This window comes from Acomys minous (assembly GCF_964271855.1).
Source record: "Acomys minous genome assembly, chromosome: 8".
Lineage (NCBI taxonomy): Eukaryota > Metazoa > Chordata > Mammalia > Rodentia > Muridae > Acomys > Acomys minous.
The window spans coordinates 17985232-18008466 of record NC_140489.1 but is presented as its reverse complement, the minus strand read 5'-3'; the positions used below and the strand labels follow the sequence as shown (position 1 = coordinate 18008466).

The 23235-nt window shown below is 44.9% G+C and overlaps 1 protein-coding gene across 1 annotated transcript in view; it reads right to left on the bottom strand.

The window, feature by feature from the left end:
• Nucleotides 1–23235, bottom strand: part of CATSPERB (cation channel sperm associated auxiliary subunit beta) — a 120045-nt gene that overhangs the window by 11651 nt on the left and 85159 nt on the right. Inside the window, exons 19-20 of the mRNA XM_084791578.1 lie at nucleotides 22604–22942; nucleotides 999–1138 (exon numbers count right to left, since the gene is read on the bottom strand). Coding sequence (XP_084647704.1) covers nucleotides 999–1138; nucleotides 22604–22942 — 479 coding nt within the window. The remainder of the gene's footprint in view (nucleotides 1–998; nucleotides 1139–22603; nucleotides 22943–23235) is intronic.

Below are 23235 nucleotides of genomic sequence, written 5' to 3'. Positions count from 1 at the left end.
CCAGCCTCCCAGAGCAGCTCTGCAGTCATGGCATCTAAGCCAAAGCTGCCTGCTGCCAAGGAGGCCTTTCCATCCCAACTCAGGGCTCTGATACAGGGAAAAAGAGGTTTTAAAAAAAAGTCACCAACCCTTGAGCAAGAAAAGCCACAAGGCCACCAATCCCCGAGCTTCCCACAAAATCCCGGCAATCCCTGAGCACAAAAGCTCACCAATCCCCGAACAGGAAAACCCACTAATCTCTGAACTCCCCCAGCTCAGAACTTGAAATCCTACCAATCCTTACTCTGGATTTTTTTCTGAAAACCTTTGTCCCTTAAGAAATCCTATATAAGCTCCGCCTCCCTCTCCCCGGGCCCCGCCCCCAGTTTCATGCTGTCCTTCCTAGGAGCAGGGGCAGCCAACCCCCGACTCATCCCTCCACACCCGGGACCTTCCAATAAATCTTTTTTGTGATTTGATGTCTGTTGAGGCTCTTTCGTTGGAAGAAGCCAGGAAGAAATAAAGAGAGGAGGAGACTAAGTGAAGAGGCGCACTGGGCTGAGGCTCCTGGGCTCCTGAGCTCAGCTAGGAATCGCCGCTCTTGGGACAAATGATTCACAAATCACAAGTGATTTGCACTGTGACACTCTAGCTCAACTAGGGATCTTCTCCCTCAGTGCTGTACCGCCTCTGCTGAGGAGGCTTCCTCTCAGAGCTGTGTGGCTCCTGGCTCCCATGTCTCAGGATACCCTTCCACTGGGATTCTTTCTTCCCACAGAGCTGTGTGGTTCCTGGACTTCTGAATCCCAGGATACAACCTTCCATTTGAGCAGGAAGGTCAACACTGACCAAAACACTTATTTCTAACTTTTATCATAACGTACACTCTGCCTTATGAAATACCACACATGTCAAATCTTTTCCTTGATGGAAGGATTAAGTTTGTCTTTCATAGCTAAAATCTCTACATTTTCTATATCAAATAGATTGTTTTGTAATAAAAAAAAATCCGCTCTTACTTTTTGGAAAAATGTGCTAATTATGTCAACCTTCATACGGTAATTATCAGTGCTGTCAAAACGACCTTGTGACTTAATTTCCAATACTGATGGGTTTCCAACAATCAGACTCATTGGTGGGACTTGAAGTGGTTGTCTCTCTACAGAACCAGTGCCAACAGTTAACATTACATAACAAAAAGCGTGAAAACAACTTAATAATGATTGTCAATTTTAACAGTTCTGAGAAAAACTTACTTTCACAGATATTTTTCTTCAGAAAAATATTTTCCCCTTCCACTCCTCACTTTTAATTCAGGTTCTTAAATGGATAACAAGGCCACTTGGGTACTAATGGTTATATTTTCTACTAGGCAGGTACTTGTAGGTACGATTCCCTACAACTGTGGAGCCGAGGAAGCTGATCCCCTTCAGATGACTAGGAGTATCACCAGAAGTGTGTTTTGTGTGTGCTGGGAACTGAATCCGGTTCTCTGCAAGAGCCATATGAGCCGTCTCTCCAGTGCTCCTTCAAAGATTTGTAAAGCTATTTACTGGTTTGGGATAAGGCCCTGCAGAGAGACTTAAAGAATCAGAGGAAACAGCCCAGTCTCTCTGACTCACTCTTTTAGGTAACCTAGGGTAAACTTTGCTCCACGGCATTCCTAGCTGCCACCCCCAGTTCTGAACAATCTATGACCTGAGCGTGCTAAAGAATGTTTCTCTCTTACAACACTCCTACGTGAAGTATGTAGACATTTTCAAAGTAAAAACCTTTCCCTCCCCCCTTTTTCTGGGGAGACATTTGTTTAAACATCATTCAAAAATGTATTCTTATTTGCTGGAAGAAAAAAAGCTTTTTCTTCACCCTGGGATTTCCTGGCATTGTGTATTAGATTTGTACTCACATAGAGGCAAACCTGAGGCAGTTAGTGACAGCTAGGGGCCCCTTATCTCTTAGTAGACATGTGCTACCTACGGAGACTGAAATACTACGAACTTTTGATTTTATGCATTAGTATCTTTACATCTGTATTTTTGTAGATAAGACCTCCTCCATGTGGGCCATAACAGTTGTGCATACTCCTTTGCAGAGCCTTAAAAGGTTTGCTAAAAGCATTGACTCTTCACTTAAACTTGGTGGCATCTGAAGAGTGACTCAAACGGGGTAACCATTTGACATCTCTGTCTTGGCATCTCATAACAGGCACCTAGAAACTACTGTTGTTAAAAAGCATTGACTTTCACTAGGGTTCATCAGTTAGAGAAGACAAGCACGTGGCACTCCCACCTTCAACCCAGGTTTGTTCTTTACTTTGGGACAGACTCCTGCTTACTATTGCGTAACTCATGCACATATTAGTTGTTCAAAGAGTGTGCCCATAAGCAAATTAGCAATGCTATAAGAAATGAACTGTGATGCTCCATTTTCAGTACACAGGTGCCTATTTTTAACATTACCAAACTTTAATTTTTAATGCCACATGGTAGCCTTTTGCATTACAAATGAAAATTGGCCAGTATAAAATTCACGTTGACTGAAAATGGAGTCACAAACATAGCAAAATATTATTTTCTTGTATATCTTGACATCTGTGGTATATATGCCATGTACTTTAAAAATGTATTTAATCAATTTACAGCCTGATCCCAGCCCTCTCCTTTCTCTCATCCCTGTCCTGCCATGTACACTTCCACCAACTCCCCTCTTCTTCTCAGAGAATGGAAGGTCCCCAGAGAGTAGCAACTCACATTGATACCTTAAGTCCCAGTTTGATGGAGTGCATCCTTTCCCACTGAGGCCTGACAAGGCAGCCCAGCTAGAAGAACTGATTCTAGATGCATGCAACAGTCACAGAAGCCCATACGCCCACTGTTAGGGAACCAATATGTTGACCAAGATGCAACATCTACTACCTAGGGGGTCTAGGTTCAGCCCATGCTTGGTCTTTGGTTGGTCGTCAGTCTCTGTGAGCCCCTATGGGCCCAGGTTAGTTTACTTTGTAGGTTTTCTTGTGGTGTCCTTGACCCCTCTGACTCCCTCTATTCTTCCTTCCACTCTTCCACCCCCCCCCCCCCCCCCGCTCCCCAAGGCTCAACCCATTGTTTGGCTGTGGATCTCTGCATGTGTTTCCATCAGCTGCTGGATGAAGCCTCTCAGAAGACAGTTATGCTAGGCTTCTGTCTGCACGCATAGCAGAGTATCATTAAGAGTGACCGGGGTTGGCTCTCTTATGGGGTGGGTCTCAAACTGGGCCAGTTGTGGATTTTCCATTCCCTCAATGTCTGCTCCACCTTTGTTGCTATACTTCTTGTAGCCAGGGCAAGTTTTGGGTCAAATCGACATCCACTGGAAGTCCCACCTGGCTACAGGAGGTGGTGATTTCAGGCTCCTTAACTCCAGGTGCTAAGAGTCTCAGCTAGGGTCACACCCATGGATTCTTGGGAGCCTTCTCTGTCTCAGAGTTGCCTCCCCCACCATATTCTGTTCTATCTCCTGGACCTCCCTCTCTCAACACCTGATTCTCACTCCTGTTATCCTCCCTACCCCCTCTCCCACTCAGTTCCCTCCCTCTGTCTACTTCAGTTGTCTATTTTATTTCCTTTTCTGAGTGAGATTCAACAATCCTCCCTTGGGCCCTCCTTGGCTTCTTTGGGTGTGTGGATAATAGCATGGTTACCCTGTACTAATGTCCATGTATAAGTGAGTATATACCATGTGTGTGTTTGTGGGTCTGGATTACCTTACTCAGAGTGATATTTCCTAGTTCCATCCATTTTCCTGAAAATGGCATAATGTCTTTGTTTCTAGTAGTTAAGTAGTATTCCGTTGTGTAAATGTCCCTTTCCCCCCATCTGTTCTTTGGCTGAGACACATCTAAGTTGTTTCCAGTTTTTGGCTGTTATTCTGCTATAAACATAGTTGAACAAGTGTTCTTCTGGTATAGTGGAACATCTTTTGGGTATATGCCCAGGAATGTTATAGATGGGTCTGGAGTTAGATCTATCCCCATTTTTTGTGAGAAACATACAGATTGATTTTTACAGTGGTTGTACAAGTTTGCACTCATAATAGCAGTGGAGGAGTGTGTCCCTTGTCCACATTCTCATCAGAATATACTGTCACTTGAGGTTATTCTTTTTTTTATCTAAGCCATTATGAAATATGTACAATAAGTTCTCAGAGTCATTTTGATTTGTATTTCCCTGATGACAATAGATGTTGGACATTTCTTTAAGTGCTTCTCAGCCACTAGAGATTCCTCTGTTTAGCTGGGTACCCCATTTTTAAATTGTTTTTTTTTTGGTGTTCAATTTCTTGAATTCTTTATATATTTTAGATATCAGCCCTTTGTCAGATGTAGGGTTGGTGAAGGTGGGCTGCCTTCATCCATTTAGTAGACCATTTTGTCCTATTGATAGAATCCTTTGCCTTACAGGAGGTTTTCAGTTTCACTAGTCCCATTTACTAATTGTTATGGGACACAATAACAGCAGTGATAAGGAAAGTTCATAGCACTGAGCACCTTCATAAAGAAATTGGAGCGATCTCATACCAGAAATTTAAAACACACCTTAAAACTCTTGAAGAATAAGAATAAGAATAAGAATAAGAATAAGAATAAGAATAAGAATAAGAAGAAGAAGAAGAAGAAGAAGAAGAAGAAGAAGAGAACATACCCAAGAGGAGTAGATGGCAGAAATAATCAAACTAAGGATTGAAATCAATAAGTGAGAAACAAAGAAAACAATGCAAGGAATCAACAAACACAAGAGCTGGTTCTTTACGAAAATCATCAAGATAGACAAACCCTTAGCCAAACTAACCAAAAGGCAGAGAGACAGTATCCAAAGTAACAAAGTCCGAAGTGAAAAGGGGGACATAACAAGAGACACCGAGGAAGTCCAATCATTAGGTCTTACATTAAGAATTGTACTCCACAAAATTGGAAAACCTAAATGAAATGAAAAATTTTCTTGATAGATTTCACCTATCAAAGCAAAATCAAGATCAGGTATACAGTTTAAGGAGTTCCATAACCTCTAAGGAAATAAAAGTAGTCATCAAAAGCTCCCAAGCAAAAAAAGTTGAGGGCTAGATGGTTTTAACACAGAATTCTACCAGACGTTCAAAGAAGAGCTAATACTAATACTCTTCAAACTATTCCACAAAACAGAAATAGAAGGAATATTGACAAACTCATTCTGTGAGGCCACACTTACCCTGATACCTAAAGCACACAAAGACTCAACAAAAATAGAAAATTTCAGACCAATCTCCCTTATGAACATTGATACAAAAATACTCAATAAAATACTCGCAAACCAAATCCAAGAATACATCAAATACATCATCAACCACGATAAAGTAGACTTCATCCCAGGCATGTTGGGAGGGTTCAACATATGAAAAATCCATCAATATAGTCCACCATATAAACAAACTGAAAGAAAACAAATAATATGATCATCTCATTAGATGCATAAAAAGCCTTTAACAAAATCCAACATCCCTTCATGACAAATGTCTCAGAGAGATCAATACAAGACCCATACCTAAGCATAAGAAATGCCATATACAGCAAGTCAATAGGCAACATCAAAGTAAATAGAAAGAAACACAAAGCAATTCCTCTAAAATCAAGGACAAGACAAGGCTGTCCACTATCTCTGTATCTCCTCGATTTAATACTAGAAGTTCTAGCCAGAGCAATATGGCAATGAAAGGAGATCAAGGGGCTATACATTGGAAAGGAGAAAAAAAAATCAAAGTGTCACTATTTGCAGATGATATGATGCTATATATAAGTGACCTTCAAAATTCTACCAGAAACTCCTTCAGCTCATAACCACCTTCAGCAAAGTGGCTGGATACAAAATTAATTTTAAAAAATCAGTAGCTCTTATGTGAGAAACAAAATAGGGAAATATCACTCTTCACAATAGCCACAAGTAGTATAAAATATCTTTATGTAACTCTAACCAAGCAAGTGAAAACCTGTATGACAAGAACTTCAGGTTTCTGAATAAAGAAATTGAAGAAGATATCAGAAGATGGAAAGACCTCCCATGCTCATGGATCAATAGAATTAATATAGTAAAAATGGACATTTTACCAAAAGTAATCTACAGATTTAATGCAATTCCCATTAAAATACCAACACAATTCTTCACAGGCCTTGAAAGATCAATTTTCAACTTCGCTTGGAAAACAACAACAAAAACAAAACCCAGAATAGCTAAAACAATCCTATACACTACCTCTGCAGGTATTTCCATCACAGACTTCAAGCTGTACTACAGGAAATAGTAAATAAAAACAGATTAGTTGATCAATAGAAATAAATCCACAGACTTATGGACACTTGTTTTTGACAGAGAAGCCAAAACCATATAATAATAATAATAATAATAATAATAATAATAATAATAATAATAATAATAATAATCTTCTTCTTCTTCTTCTTCTTCTTCTTCTTCTTCTTCTTCTTCTTCTTCTTCTTCTTCTTCTTCTTCTTCTTCAACAAATTGTGCTGGTCCAACTGGATATTGAAGTGTAAAAAATGCAAATAGATCCATATTCATCATTCTGCATAGAACTCAAGTCCAAGTGGATCAAGACCTCAACATTAAACCAGACACCTTAAATGAGTTAGAAAAAAAGTGAGAACCAGCCTTGAACTCATTGGCACAGGAGACAACTTCCTGAACAGAACACCAACAACTCAGGCTCTAAGATCAACAATTAGTAAATGGGACCTCCTGAAACTTAAAAGCTTCTGTAAGTCAAAGGATACTATCAAATGAAAGAAAAAAAAAAGCAGCCTGCAGTTTGGAAAAAGATCTTCAGGAACTGTACATCTGACAGAGGGCTAATATACAAAATATAAAAAAAAAACCTCAATAAATTAAACACCACCAAACCAAACAACCAAATTAAAAATGAGGTACAGAGCTAAACAGAGAATTCCCAACAGAGGAATATCTACTAGATGAGAAGCACTTAAAGAAATGCTCAACGTTCTTAGTCATTAGGGAAATGCAAATGAAATGACTCTGATGTTCCATCTCAGAGTAAGAATGGCTAATATAAAAAACTCAAGTGACACCAGTTGTTGTCAAGGATGTGGGGCAAGGGGAACACTCCTCCAGTGTTGGTGGGACTACAAACTTGTACAACCACATTGGAAATCAACCTGGTACTATCTCAGAAAACTGGACCACATCTGGGCTTATACCCAAAAGGTACTCCACCATACTGCAAGAACATTTGCTCAACTATGTTCAAAGTGGCTTTACTCATAATAGTCAGAAACTGGAAACAACTTAGGTGTCCCTCAACTGAAGAATGGATAAAGAAATTATGGTACATTTACACAACAGAATCCTGCCTAGCTATTAAAGACGAGGAAGTCATGAAAATTGCAGGCAAATGGATCAAACTAGAAAGGATCATCCTGAGCAAGGCAAACCAGACCCAGAAAGACACAATGGTGTGTACTTATAAGCAGATATTAGCCATATATTATAGGATAACATACTGAAAATTGTGGACCCAAAGAAGCTAAGGAACAAGGACGCCCAAGCGAGGCCCTCCTTGAATTTCACTCAGATGGGGAAATAGAATAGACAGTGGATGAGGAAGTAGAGAGGAAACTGGACAGGAGAGGGTGTAGGGGTGGAAACTAGAAAGGAAACAGATGTGGGGAGAGAGGGAAGGGGATGTTTGAGGGCCTGGGAGAAAAGAGATATGCAGAGATAAAGATAGAATAGTGACCCAGGGAATGGCCATCCAAACCCTGGCCAAATCTGAGACCCTCCCCAAGGGAGAGAATCGACCCCTGGCACCATTAATGATACTCTGTTATGTTAACAGACAGGAGCCTTACTTAACCTTTCTCTGAGAGGCCCCACCCAGCAGTTAATCAAATCAGATGCTGAGACTCACAGCCAAGCATTAGGCAGAGCTCAGGGAGTCCTGTGGAAGAGTGGGAGAGACATGGATTCTATTGCCTGCTTTCCCTCATTTTGCCCTAACAGGGCTGCCTTGCTTGGCCTCAATGGATGAGGAGGAGCTCAGTTCTGATGGGACTTAATGTGCTGAGGTGGGTTGGTGCGGGGGGTGGGGGGGTGGACTCCCCTGAAAGAATATGTTAAAGTGTTGTTATCACAGATGGCATGATAGTAAACATAAGTTACTCACTAAATTCTAACAGGGAACTCCCATACCCGATAAACACTTTCAGCAATGTGACTGGATCTAAAATTAACTATAAAAAATTTTGCCCCCCTTTACACAGGCAATAAATGGGCTGAGAAAGAAGTTAAGAAAAGAACATCCTTCACAATAGCCACAAGTAAAATAAACTATCTTGGTGTAAGTCTAACCAAGCAAGTAGTAAGTGAAAGACTTTTATAACAAGACCTTCAAGTCTTTGAAGAAAGGAATTGAAGAAAATAATCAGAAGATAGAAAGATCTCTCATACTCATGGATCAGTAGGATTAACAGTAAAAATGGCCATCTTACCCAAAGAAACCCAAAGATTCAGTGAAACTGCCATTAAAATTTCAACATAATTGTTTTTTAAAAGATTTATTTATTTATCATTTATACATTATTCTATTCTGCCTACACATCAGGAGAAGGCACCGGATCTTATTATGGATGGTTGCAAGCCACCATGTGGTCACTGGGAATTGAACTCAGGATCTTTGGAAGAACAGACAGTGTTCTTAACCTCTGAGCCATCTCTCCAGCCTCCAACATAATTCTTTACAGAACTCAAAAGAGTAATCCTCAACTTTATATGGAAAAGTAAACATACATGTTGTAGAGTTTCAGAGAAACGTCAGATGCTGGGTCTCCCAAACAAAGGCTGACATCTGTTGTTCTGCTTTCTGGCAATTCTCTTTCAAAGTTAAAGTTTATTTCTAGTGGAAAAATACAGAGCTAGGGTAAAGGCACTTGCCCTTTATAATACAGATGACCTGAGTTCCATTCTAGGGATCCATAGTGTAGGTGGAAGAGATCTTACTCCTGAAAGCTGGTCTCTGATCCCCACACAAGAACCATGGTCCAAATGTGCAGCCATATAACCTCACAAACACAAACAAAAGTTAATAAATGAAAAACAAAACTAGACTGCATACCAGGTGGCTAAGTGTATGCCTTAAGAGGGGCACAGTTATATCACAGGGCAACTTTCACAATAGCTGATCTATAAGACTGAACATCTTCAAAACAGGATATGGGAATCCAGGAATGGTGAGAGAAGAGTGGGACATGGAGTATGATGAAGTTGAGATGTCAGATGGGAACGGCTGCGTCTTCTGTAATATCCAACCAATGGGGCAGAGGGTCAAGGGACTTGCCCTTGGGGGTCAGCGGTGCACCTCCTGTTTTGTCTGTGGTGGCACCTGACTTTGCAGGAGACTCTGAGTCTCCAGGGCTCATTGTTATGAAGCAGGAGGCCTGAGATCCCACAGTGCCTAACCTATCGCAGGAACTGGTTTCTATCTTCTGACCTCGGAAACAATGAGAGCTTTGAACCAACATGTAGGCCCAGAACAGAGGATGAGCGACAAGGTCACACTTTGACAGTAATTGCTCCATTATTTCTCCTGCTCCAACCCATCCTCTATGGAAACCTATACCACCAGCACTCCAAAGACAGACCTAGGCCCCGTTTCTCTTCACAGTGCACCACATTGACGGCACCCTTCCTTCTGCTTCTCTCTGGCACTCATCTTTCACTTTAGGCATCTTTAGACTGTGAGCCATTCATTAGTCATCTAGTATGAGGTCACAGTCCATTATGATGTTCTAGAGAAGACATGGGTGCTTCCTTACCAAGCCCTGTCCAGCCTGCAGCTCCATTGACTCCTCTGCTCATAAGCTCTTGGCCCTATCTTAGTTCTTTCGTTGTTGCTTTTGCAAACACCTGACAAGAGCAACATTTGGGGGAGGAGAGTCTATTTTATCTCATAGTTCAAGGTACAGTCTCTCCTGGTGGGGAAGTCGAGTTGAAGCAGCTGGGGGATTTCATCCACAACCAAGGAACAGAGAGCAGTGCAGGAATGTACACACCAATCCCTCACAAGCATGCACAGATGCCTTTCCCCCAGGTGATTCTTACTTGTCAAGTTGACACCAGGAACCATCACAAGCTCTGAGATTGGCATCCCTTCCTTCTTCAGGATACACAATAAACCTGATTCCTACCTACCAACACTTGTCTCCTGAACATTGCTGGTCCTTTCACAATGATGATTCGTGCACATATATTGACCTTAGATAAATCATAATGGTCACCAGCAGCTGCAATCTGTCCTGCTTAGGTGTACAATTTCCATACTATTAGCTCCAACCAGCAAAGAGTCTGGCAACTTCAAGCTACAAGTACTTGTTGTTGATGATCCATCTGCCTCAAAACTGTCCTGCTGTGAGTTCTCTCTCTGCTCTCATCCAGAATCTATGTCTGTAAAATATACAGACTTTATGCTTCCCTCATTCCAATGGCTATATTGCCATGCTGATGGTAGTCATCCTGGGACCTGGTTCTTTGCTTGCTAGCACCTATAATGGCTCAATAAATTCCATTACTTCAGAGAAACTTTATCTGTGGAAGTTTTGGTTTTAGACACTTAAAATCCCTAAAATTTCTTATGCTATGATTATTTACTACTAATTCATTATTATTTTGTCTATATACATGTGTGTGCATGCATGTGCGTGTGCATGTGCGTGTGTTTGTGTGTATGTTCAAGTGTGGGTACATGGATACCATGGTGGGTACGTTCAGGTCACTACCATTTTTGGGAGTCAATTCTCTCTTTCCACTGTGGGATCCCCAGGCCAAATTCAGGTTGTTTGTGTTGCATGGCAATTACTTATAGCCATGGAACCATCTCATTAATTCTCACATGCTTTTCATCATTATTGTATTTTTATTTATTTTAAAAATTTATCTGGTGTGAGACTTAGCCAAGGGACTGGATTGGGAGCTATAGAGCACCACAGCTGAAGTACCCTGGGTGAGAGGATTCCACACTGTGGGGAGCATGGGTGGGTCTGGCTTCAGGTCACCAGGCCCATCCATGGAGCGTTTCTGGGTCCAAGTAAGCACAGGTGCAATAGCAGTCCTCAAACCTTAGCCACACTCCTGAAGGTGCACAGCACCCTCACTCCCTTTCTGCTGGAGACCAAGACGGCCTGTAGCCAACCCCCCACCCACTCCGCACCTGCAACAGACATCCTGTTGGCTGCCTACTAGGCCCACAAGGCATCCGGTTTGGCCTTGAGAAAGAACAAACTGACCCTGAGATAAAACTCAACAGACATCCTGTTTAGCCAGGACTGAGAGAAACCCTCCCCTTGCAGATGTCCCGGGCCCGAGCCCAGAAGATTCTGTACTTTTCCACTGCCCTCCTAGTCTGCCCCCGGCCCTCCCTGAAGGAGGCTTTATAAGGCTTACCCCTGCTTTCAATAAACGGCTCTTGACAAGCTACGGTTTCCCTGAGCCCTGTCTGTTCTCTCGCCCATTCTTTATTCACAGGTTGTGGCCCTCCTCGACCCCTGAGTGTTGACCAGCCGGCCTGGTCAAGTGGCGCCCACAACGTGGGGCTCGAGGCTCGGGTCTCTCCCCGAACGGATTAAAGGACCGGTCCGTGGGATTCTTCATGACGAGTCGTGCTCGCCTGGCCGTCGCCGTCATTAGGTAAGTCATCCGTTCGCATCCTTCAAGAATGGGCCATTCACTGTCTAAAGAGGCCCAATTTATTAAGGGTCTGAAAGACGTCCTCAGAGAGAGGGGCATTAAGGTCAAAAAGAAGCATTTGATTGAATTTTTTGTTATTATTGACCAGACCTGTCCATGGTTCATGATCGATGGACCTACCATCCATTCTAAAAAGTGGCAGAAGGTGGGACAAGAGCTTAATGCGCTTATTCAAAAAGATGGTAATGCAGTGGTGGCGAACAGTATTTTTTCTTATTGGGGCCTCATACGGGACATAATCAAGTCCGGCGAAAACGAAACCGGACAGAGACAACTCCTGTCTGTGGCTGAACTCTGCCTGCGCGAATCTCTTCCTCCTTCTCGAGCTCCTTCTTGTTCCTCTTTGCAGAGATCCTCCTTTACACTCATTGACATGCCCCCCGATTCTGTTCCTCCTACATCCTCGGAGCCCTTAAAAAATCCTTCCCCTGCGCCCGCTTCCAACCCTTCCCCTTCCCCCCGCCGTCTTTATCCGTCGCTTCGTCCCGCCTATGAGGACCCCATTTCCGCTATGGAATGCGGGTGTTCGCCGCTTTGGGCCCCTGTTTTTCCCCTAAAAAAGGCACTCTCTGTCTGGTCCGGTCCGCCAGCCTCTCCTGTTCCCCCTCCGTCTGCCGTCCCTTCACGCGCCCCCCGCCATTCCGCCATTTTCCTTTTCAGGCCCTGGATGAGCCCTTGGACCCGGATGCTGCCGCCACCCTTGAGGAGGAGGCTGCTCGATACCATTCTGACGATGGCCTCCTCCGCGGCGCCAACCTTTTCCTCCTCTACCTTGCTCACTCTTCCTCCTCCCCTTGTTACCCCCCCCCCGCCATCTTGTTCCCTCCCAAACTGCTTTTGCCAGACGGAGCCCCATCTCCAACACCAGATCTCCCATGTGACCCAGATTCTTCAACTTCAACAACGGCTTTCACTTTTAACAACGCGTCTTTCCTCCACAGCCCCATTTATTTTCCCCGTCACCCGTTCCCAGAGCCAGCCCGCCTCGAGCGGGGCAAAAACTGAGGCCACTGATTCAGGCGCTGCTTCGGGAGAGCCACCTGCCCCTACACCTTCCCGGTCGTCCGCGGCCCTTGTAGATTCTGATAGTGAGCATGATTCCTCAGGTTCGGAGGGAGAACAGGAAGGTGGTGGAACAGCTCCTGACCCTACCCCTACTGCTTATCATAAACTCAAATTTAAAAAACTAGAAAAACTTAACATGGCTGTCCGTAGTTACGGACCTAATGCGCCGTTCACACTCTCCCTCCTTGATGATTTGGCAGATGGAGGCCATCTAATGCCCAACGAGTGGATCACCACTGCACAGTCTGTCCTCACTCGAGGACAGTTCCTTTCTTGGAGGGCGGACTGGGCTGATCGCTGCCGTGACCTTATCTGAAAAAACGTACAGCAGGGACATCGCGAGACCCGTAAATGGTCTCTTGACAAACTCCTTGGCCAGGGCAAATATGCCACTGATGAAAAACAGCATGCACTCCCCTTCTCCTTACTTTCCCATTCTAGTTCTGCTACTCTTGCTGCTTGGAGAACTATTGCCTCCACAGGCTCCGCCCTGCCCCCTATTACTAAGATTCTTCAGGGACCTCAAGAGCCCTTCAGCGACTTTGCTGTGTGCCTCCTGGAGGCTTCAGAAAGATCCCTTGGTCCTGGCCAGACAGACAGTAAATTTCTTACACAATTGGCCTTTGAAAATGCCAACTCAGCCTGTAAGGCAGTTCTTAGACACAAATACAAGGGCAGGGATCTTGATGAGATGATTCAGCTTTGCCAAGAGGTTGACCCCCTAACTGATAAGTTTACCAAGGCCATTATGGCCATCGGAGCCTTCCCTAGTGGGGCCTCCTGTACGGCCAACCGGGACATTTTGCCCGCGCCTGCCCAAATGAGCATAATCGCCCACCCTTACAGGCTGGGCAGCCACTGGTCGTTCTGCCACCCACTGGATTCCAGGGACCTGTGGCCCGGCCCCCCCCCTACTACACTCTGCCCTCGTTGCCGTAGAGGTTGTCATTGGGCCAACACCTGCTGTTCCACTGTTGACGCCATGGGCAACCCCTTACCCCCACGTTCGGGAAACCCCTCGGGGGGCCAGCCTCGGGGCCCCCAACCCATTCAATTTCAGCCTGCCTCGAGGCCTCTGCCACAGGCTGTTACCCTTCCTCCTCAGACAGCCCCTCTTCCCCCTCAACAACCCTTTCCTCAGACAGAGGGTTCTTGCCCTCCCCTACAGGATTGGACTTCCGTGCCACCTCCGCCACAATATTGACTCCCAAAGAGGGTGTTCTGTCCGTCCCTGTCTCCCTCCATGGGGACTCCCCTCCCTTACCTCTCTTGGTTCTTGGCCACGCTTCCTCCGCCCTTATTGGTCTTCTTGTATACCCTCTCGTCCTTAAGCACCCTCTCCCTTCCCCCACTTTTCTCCTTATTACGGCAACACAGGGCCCCCTTTCTATCTCCCCTGGACAGGTCCTAGCCTGGGCCCTCCCCTTGTCGCCTGTTAAATCCTCTCTGATATCTTCACCAACTTCCCCAACTGCCTCCTTTCCTACTTCATCAACTACCCCATCTGCCTTTTGGGTTCAGCGCCTCACTGCTGACCGGCCTCGCCTAACCCTTAAACTTGACGGTTGCCCATTCGAAGGTATCATTGATTCGGGCGCCGATTCCACAGTCCTTTCTCAGGCCTTCTGGTCCCCCTCCTGGCCCTGTCAGCCTTCCCTTACCCATCTCTAGGGCATTGGGACATCTACAAATACCCTCCAAAGCTCTAAAGTCCTCCGTTGGACAGACCCTGATGGTCAGTCTGGCACGGTCCAACCATTCATCATTCCTGGGTTGCCCCTTAACCTTTGGGGCCGGGACATCCTGTCACAAATGGGCATCTTCATTTACAGTCCATCTTCCTCTGTTACACACCAGCTCCTTGATCAGGGCTATTTACCGGGCCAAGGCCTCGGAAAAGAGGGTCAAGGACGCCTCGAGCCTGTCATCCCTACACTCAGGCCAGGACGTCTGGGACTGGGGTATCCACAAAATTTTTCATAAGGGCCACTTCTCCTCCTGCACTCCAGGCTGATAAAATAATGTGGAAAACTGATTCTCCCATCTGGATCGATCAGTGGCCCCTTTCCTCTCATAAGCTGGCTGCAGCGTCAAAGCTGGTGCAGGAGCAACTTGATGCAGGCCATGTTGAGCCCTCCACCTCCCCCTGGAATACCCCTATTTTCGTTATTCAAAAAAGAAGTGGCTCTTGGCGACTCCTTCAGGATCTCCGAGAAATTAATAAAACTATGATGCCTATGGGAGCCCTGCAACCTGGCCTCCCCTCCCCTGTAGCTATCCCTCGGGGGTTTCACAAGCTTGTTCTCGACCTTAAAGACTGCTTCTTCTGCATTCCCCTTCATCCTGATGATTCTAAGCGCTTCGCCTTCAGTCTCCCTGTTACAAATCATGTGGGGCCCTCACCCCGTTTTCAGTGGTGAGTGCTCCCCCAGGGCATGGCTAATAGTCCCACCCTTTGTCAGAAATATGTTGCTCAGGCTATTGACCCAGTGCGCCTTAAATATCCACACTTATATGTTATTCATTACATGGATGACATTCTGCTTGCTGGGCCTGACATGGCTGAGCTCTCTCTGGTCACCCAAGAACTTATACGAGAGTTGGGACACCTGGGGCTAAAAATTGCACCTGACAAAATACAACAACAACCCCCTTTTCTCTTTCTGGGTTATGAGCTTGGCGACTCCATGGTCAGGACCCAAAAGGTCCAGCTCCGCCGAGATTCCCTTAAGACATTTAATGATTTTCAAAAATTATTGGGGGACATTAATTGGCTACGCCCCTACCTTAAACTTACTACCGGAGAACTCAAGCCCCTCTTTGACATTTTAAAGGGCTGCACCGACCCTTCTTCACCACGTAGCCTCACAGCCGAAGCTTCCGCGGCTTTACGGCGGGTTGAAGATGCTATCTTTCACTAGTCCATTTCCTATTATGACCACGCTCAACCTTTTGCGCTTATAATTTTCCCCTCTCCTTTTGCACCTACAGGTTTGCTTTGGCAACAGGTTCCTCTCTTTTGGCTACATCTCCCCTCTTCTTCCACTAAAGTTCTCCCTACCTATCCCACCCTGGTTGCGTCCCTTATTCAACAGGGCCGAGAGACGTCCACTAGACTCTTTGGAAGAGATCTCCATTCTATTATTACTCCTTACTCAGCTTCACAAATTAGATGGCTCCTTCAAAATTCGGATGATTGGGCAATTTCATGTGTGTCTTTTTGCGGCTTGTTAGATAATCATTATCCCCCTGACAAACTAATTCAGTTTTTCCAAAAACAGCCTGTCGTGTTCCCAAAGATTACTCGTTTTGAGCCCCTTCCCCAGGCTTCCTTGGTGTTTACCGATGGTTCCTCTACCGGACTGGCAGCCCTCTCTATAAACGGGTCAATCCTCCAAAAACGCACTCCTCACACCTCTGCTCAGCTTGTTGAACTAGAAGCTGTTGCTCATGCCTTTACATTACTGCCCCATACTCCTTTCAATCTCTATACTGATAGTGCCTATGTTGCAGCCTCTGTTCTGCTTCTCGAGACAGTCCCTTACATTAAGCCTACCACTAATGCTGCTCCTCTTTTCTTCCGCATACAACAATTGCTTTTTCTCCTCTCTCAGCCCTTTTTTATTGGCCATATTCGTGCCCACTCCGCTTTACCAGGGCCTTTGACTACGCTCAACGCCCAGGTGGACTCAGCCACGCGCCCCCTGTTTTCAGGGCTGGCCATTCCACCCATTACCGACCCGTTGCTAGGGCCAAGGAAGCTCACGCCCTCCACCACCTTAACTCCCAGACCCTTCGCCACATGTTTTCCATCACTTGGGAATAGGCCCAGACTATTGTAAAAGAATGCCAGGCATGCGTTACCTTTCTCCCCGAACCGCATGTGGGAGTCAACCCCCGTGGCCTCATGCCTGGACAGGTCTGGCAAATGGATGTCACCCATTTCTCCTCTTTCAAAAAACTTAAATATATTCATATGTCCATTGACACCTTTAGTGGGTTTATATGCGCTTCCTCACACACCGGCGAAGCTACGAAAAATGTCATTGATCATGTTCTGTATTGCCTCACTGTTGCCCCAAAACCCTCTATTTTAAAGACTGAGAACGGCCCTGGATATACAAACTCTGCCTTCAAGTCCTTTTGTGCCCAATTACAGATTAAACATGTTACGGGGATACCTTACAATCCCCAAGGACAAGGAATTGTCGAGAGGGCCCACCAGACACTTAAAACAATGCTTAATAAGTTACAGTTTTCCAAAGGAATCCTATATCCCTCTACAGCAGGGCCTTGCCTGCTTCTCAATCATGCACTGTTCGTCCTAAATTTTCTACAAAAGGATGACCTTGGCCATTCGGCGGCCGATCACCTTTGGCATTCTTCCACCTCCTCCACCTATGCTAAGGCTTTGTGGAAGGATCCACTAACCCATCAGTGGCATGGACCCGACCCAGTCCTTATTTGGGGCAAAGGTCATGCCTGCATTTATGATCCACAAGAACAAAATGCGCGCTGGTTACCTGAGCGCCTGATTAAGCCTTTTAACCCCCCCTCCCCCAGGAACACCCCTGAGGAAGAAATATAATTGTGTTCTCTTTCAGGACCATGCTCTTCGCTGTGCTGGTTGTTTTCTTACAGTGCCTCTGCCTCCTCCCTCCTGCTTCCAACATCCCTCTGCATGACCATCGACCCTATGCCATTTATAATTTTACCTGGGAGGTTGTTAACCAGGCTGGTGACGTTGTTAATTCCTCCTCGACCCTGGGTGCCGAGCCCCATTGGCCCGTCCTGCATGTTGATCTTTGTGCACTTGCCCTAGGAGCTAACTCCTATTGGGGCATGGAGGATATTTTTTGGCCTACAACCCAGTCCAAGGAGCCCGAACTCACTACCTCCCGTGACATCGGAGGCTTTGAACCGGGCTGTCGCAATGACATGGAATGGGTTAAGCTTCACAAAATCTTTTCAATGGAGGGCCCCTATGGTGGAGGCATCTATGTCTGTCCAGGGTTTTCTCACCGGCCCCGTCATGTTAACCATCGCTGTGGTGGGGCCCAGGATTTTTACTGTGCCTCCTGGGGATGTGAGACCACTGGCAGCCCTCCTCTTCTTGGGACTACATCACTGTCGATTCCTGGGTTCATCCTCAGCCCGATGGTGAGGCCATTAAAGACCTTTGCAATGCGGCTCGCTCAGTTACCAATGGCTGGTGCAATCCCCTGACCATCCGCTTCACTGAGCCCGGTAAAAGGGCCATTTGGACGAGCCGCGGATTTGAATGGGGCCTTCGTGTTTATAAATCAGAGTATGATTTTGGCCTTACATTCAGGTTGCACCTCCTAAAGGAGTTACCCAATAAGGGGGCTGCAGTCGTTGGGCCCAACCACATTTTCCACCGCCCCCATTCTGGGCCTCCCCTTAACCCTGATACTTCTCAACCCCTTCCCCCTTTGGCGCCCACAAATGAACCCACCTCCCCGTCTCCTTTCCGTCCTACCCTTCCCGTTGGTCCCCCCACCTCAGCCGAACTCGTCCTTCGCCTGGCCAATGCCTCCATATGGGCTTTAAAAAATGATTCTTCTTCGTCTTTCCCGGAGTGTTGGATGTGTTTCTCTCCTTCCCTGCCTTTTTATGAGGGTGTTGCCATCCTTTCGCCTCTTACCTGCACCAATGTTACCCCTGCCTTTGCCGGTCCAGACTCTGACAATCGCATCACTCTCCAATCTGTTTCTGGCATTGGCACCTGCCTCCTGGGCCCCCATATGCTCCCTCCCATCCCCCTTGCTGGGGTTTGCAACCACACTGTTGTCCCCGACCTTTCCCTCCCCTATATTCTTGCACCTAATGGTACCCATTTCGCTTGCGCTTCCAGATTATCCCCTGTGATTTATACACCTGCCTTCCTCGCCTCTGGAGATTGGTATGTTCTAATTGTTCTCCTCCCCCATTTTACGGTCCACGATCCCGATTCCTTTCTAAATTTTTTGGAGGGGGGAGTTTCTCTTACCGACAGGCATAAAAGAGAGCCCATTACAGCCTTAACTATGGCCACCATTTTTGGTATTGGTGCGGTTGGTGCCAGTACAGGTATCGCCTCCTTGATCATATCTAAACAAGGCTTTGCAGAGTTACAATATTTGATTGATAAAGATATCGCTCACATGAGAGATAGTATCCAAGAACTCAAGGATTCTATCGACTCCCTGGTGGAAGTAGTGCTCCAAAATCGCCGTGGCCTTGACCTTCTCTTTCTTAAAGAAGGTGGCCTTTGTGCAGCCCTTAAAGAAGAGTGTTGTTTCTATGTTAGTAAAACTGGGCTAGCCCAGAACAGCCTTGATAAGATCACTAAGGCGCTAGAGGAGCATCAAAGGGCTCGTGAAAAACAAGAATCTTGGTACCAAAATTGGTTTGCTGCCTCCCCTTGGCTCACAACCCTCCTCCCCTCCTTGCTAGGACCTTTTATCGGTATCCTTTTCCTATTATCTTTTGGGCCTTGGGCCCTCAATCGCCTTACAGGATTTGTTAAAAGTCAGGTTGAGGCTGCCACAAGAGATGTCCAGGTTCATTACATTTGCTTAGAGACTGAAGACCAACCTGAGGCTCCTATTGATGTCCAGGAGGAGTTTCCTCCGCCTGTGTCGGTTACCTATGGGCAGCCCCTTCAATTCCCGAGAATGCAGAATGCTGGATGGTGGGCCTGGTTGTGCCCTCGGCGCCTTTGGTGAGCCGGTTTTAACCCTCCCATTTTTCCTTGGCCTGAACCCACCTTGACCTGACCTGCGATAGTGCCTGGCAAGTCAAAGATGGAGCGATCGGATAAGTCTTGGTTATCAGGCGTCAGTCGGTCCTTGGTGGGAGGACAGATCATAGGGCGTGGTAAGATTGAGCATCGATCCTCTACCAGGCTCAGGCCTTTGCGAGGCCCCACTCACAACTCAACTGGTCCTGAGTAACTATTGATCTGAAACACTTGGACATTAGTAACTCTCGGATACATTGGCACCCTATGGTAATACCTGACGACCTCCAAGAGGTTGCTCACTGGGCTGTAAGGTCAAACCCTCAGGCCAAATTTAATAAAAAAGAAGGAGATGCCGGAGACCAAGATGGCCCGTAGCCAACCCCCCACCCACTCCGCACCTGCAACAGACATCCTGTTGGCCGCCCACTAGGCCCACAAGGCATCCGGTTTGGCCTTGAGAAAGAACAAACTGACCCTGAGATAAAACTCAACAGACATCTTGTTTAGCCAGGACTGAGAGAAACCCTCCCCTTGCAGATGTCCCGGGCCCAAGCCCAGAAGATTCTGTACTTTTCCACTGCCCTCCTAGTCTGCCCCCCGCCCTCCCTGAAGGAGGCTTTATAAGGCTTACCCCTGCTTTCAATAAACGGCTCTTGACAAGCTACGGTTTCCCTGAGCCCTGTCCGTTCTCTCGCCCATTCTTTATTCACAGGTTGCGGCCCTCCTCGACCCCTAAGTGTTGACCAGCCGGCATGGTCACCTTTCTATGACCAAGCAGTGGGCAGCAAGGTGCCAGTGTCTGTGCTTTCTAGCCCAGAGGAGACCCCACAATGAGGAATATGGGTGGATCTAACCACAAGTCACCCCACCAACCCCTGGAGTGTTCCCAGATCTAAACTTAGGTTCCTCACCTGACCCACAGAATTGTTCTCTGATCCTCATAGGTGAGGGAGCTCAACCTATAGGCACTCACCTATGATCTGATTGCTCTCAATAGCCAGTGAAGGACACCAGAATCTACTGCTCAATGCCAGAGACAGCGAGGTGACTAAAGGCCAGCATAAAAATCACAAACAACAAAAGCTGAAATAATATGGCATCTCCAGAAACCAGTTATAGCAAATCAGTCAGCCCTGGAAACTCAAATACAACTGAAACACAAGAAAATGACCTCAAATCCTTCATAATGAAGATGAAAATGGAAGAAATGAATAAAGTCCATAAACAAATACAGGAAGACACAGCCAAACAGATTGAAGACCTTAGAGAGGCCATGATAGAGGCCTACAGAGAGGAAAGGAAGAAATCACTGGAAGAAATTCAGGAAAATGCAATGAGGTGAAGGAAATCAAGGAATCAAATAAAAAGATTCAAGATCTGAAAATAAAAATGGAAACAATAATAAAAGTACAAATTGAGGAGAGCCTGAAAGAGAATGTAGGGAATAAAACAGGAACAGAAGAGGTAAGCATCACCCACAGAATATAAGAGATAGAGGAAAGAACCTCAGGTATAGAGGATTCAATGGGAGAATTTGATGCAACCATCAAAGAAAATGTTAAATCTAAAAAGTTCCTGGGGGAAAAACATCCAAGAAATCAAGAACACCATGAAAAGACAAAATGTAAGGATAATAGGAATTGAGGAAAGAGAAGTTGCCCTGTTCCAAGGCCCAGAATATATTTTCAACAAAATTATAGAAGAGCCCCAATTTAAAGAAAGAGATGGATGTAAATATACAAGAGGTCTACAGAACACCAAATAGAGTAGACCAGAAAAGAAAATCCTCCCACCACATAATAATCAAAACACAAAATGTACAAAACAAAGACAAAAATATTAAAAATTATCTGTTCATTTAATAGTGTGTGCATGTGTGTGCACATGCATGTGTGCATGCGCGCGTGCGTGTGTGTGTGTGTGTGTGTATAGGATATGGGTGTGTGCGTGAGATGGTGCCCTTGGGAAGGCCAGAGGGCTACCTGTGGACTTGGTTCTTAGTTCTCTGCCTCTACTATGTTGATCATGGTGCTCAGGCGCAAGCTGGGTGCAAACTGCCCTAAGTTGCTGAGCCATCTTGCCAGCCTAGATTCATATGTTTTTTTTTTTACAATAAATATGTGGAAATATAAGATATAGTATTGTATTTTGTGTAAAATTCATTTGGTTTGAATTCATAGTTGAAATAGGGGCTGGAGAGATTGCTCAGTGCTTAAAGCCCTCGATGTTTTTGTAGAGGAACATGTTTTGATTCCCAGCACTCACATGGCAGCTTACAGCATGTGGCGCTGAGTTCCAGGTGTTCTGAAATGCTCTTCTGGCCTCCATGGGCAGACACATGGTGCAGATACATATATGTAATACAATTATATACACAAAACAAAAAGCGTATTCTTAAAAATTACCTAAGATAAATATTGCCTTACCAAAAAAATGAAAAGTTTTCACTTAGGACAACAAAATCTATGCTAAATATGAAAGCTTAAAGCTTTGACTGTTAATTTACCTCCATTTCCTCATCTTAAAACAAATATTATCTAGACCTTTAGGGTGACTATAAACAATAAAAATGTCTATGAAACATCTAACATTTGTTTCTCACATCAGTATACCCACAAAGTAGTTCTCAGCTATTTGCAGTTCTATTTCCAGGGGACTCTACAGGCTCCTCTGAATTCTGCAGGTAACTGCATGCACAGTACACATACATATATGCAAGCAAAACATGCATACACATGAGCTAAAAGACACAAATCTAAAACAAAATGCCAGCAAGAAAAAAACAAAACAAAAGAGCCTTCCTTCTCTCCCTTTTCCATCTTCCTTTACTTGTCTTTCCCATCCTTCCATTTATTTTTTTTTTACCTTCTTTGTCAATATAGAGCTTAGAAAATAGTCATTAACCATAATTAGAAAAAACCTTTGTTAGTAGTAGAATCCTAGTAATCATGGAAGCCAAAATGAATGTCAAAGGGTATGTTTTATACTTAAGAAAAGAAATAACTCCTTTTAACTTTTTCAAGAAAAGCAAACTTACCTCCTTCAATATTTGGAATAAACTTAAATGCAAGATCTGCGCTGTTTCCCACATCAATATACCTTATGTGATTGAGGGACATAAAATCATCATCATCTGCTTGAATCCAATAATTACATGGTTTTACATGTATGGTCCAATTCCGTCCATCTGTTGAGCCAAAGTTGTATAAGAACCAAGAGTTTTCTGAAAGCGTCACATTTGATTTTACAATTTGAGGCATAGTAGCAAAGGATAAGGCAGTCCATTGATCTTTAATATGTGTGATAAAAAAGCTGCTCTGGCCAGGTATCACCACAGTCTTTTCAACATCTGTAGACTTAAATATATAGTTGGGATCTGGAGATAAAACAGAGAAGATTTGATAGAAATGAAAATTTTAATGTTCACTAAGTAAGTGTGACCATAATTAACAAATATTTCATTTGAGTTTTAAAACAAAACTATGATCATAAGCTTGGAACATATTTTTCAAACTTCATACAGTATTTAAGGAAAGTTCGTTAAGGATATGTCATACACAAAGCTGTACTTTAATGTTTATTTTACAACCATTCCATAAAATTATCAGCAGAATGGCTAGAGAGATGGGTCAGTGGTTGAGAGCATTTGCTTCTCTTCTAGGGGACCCA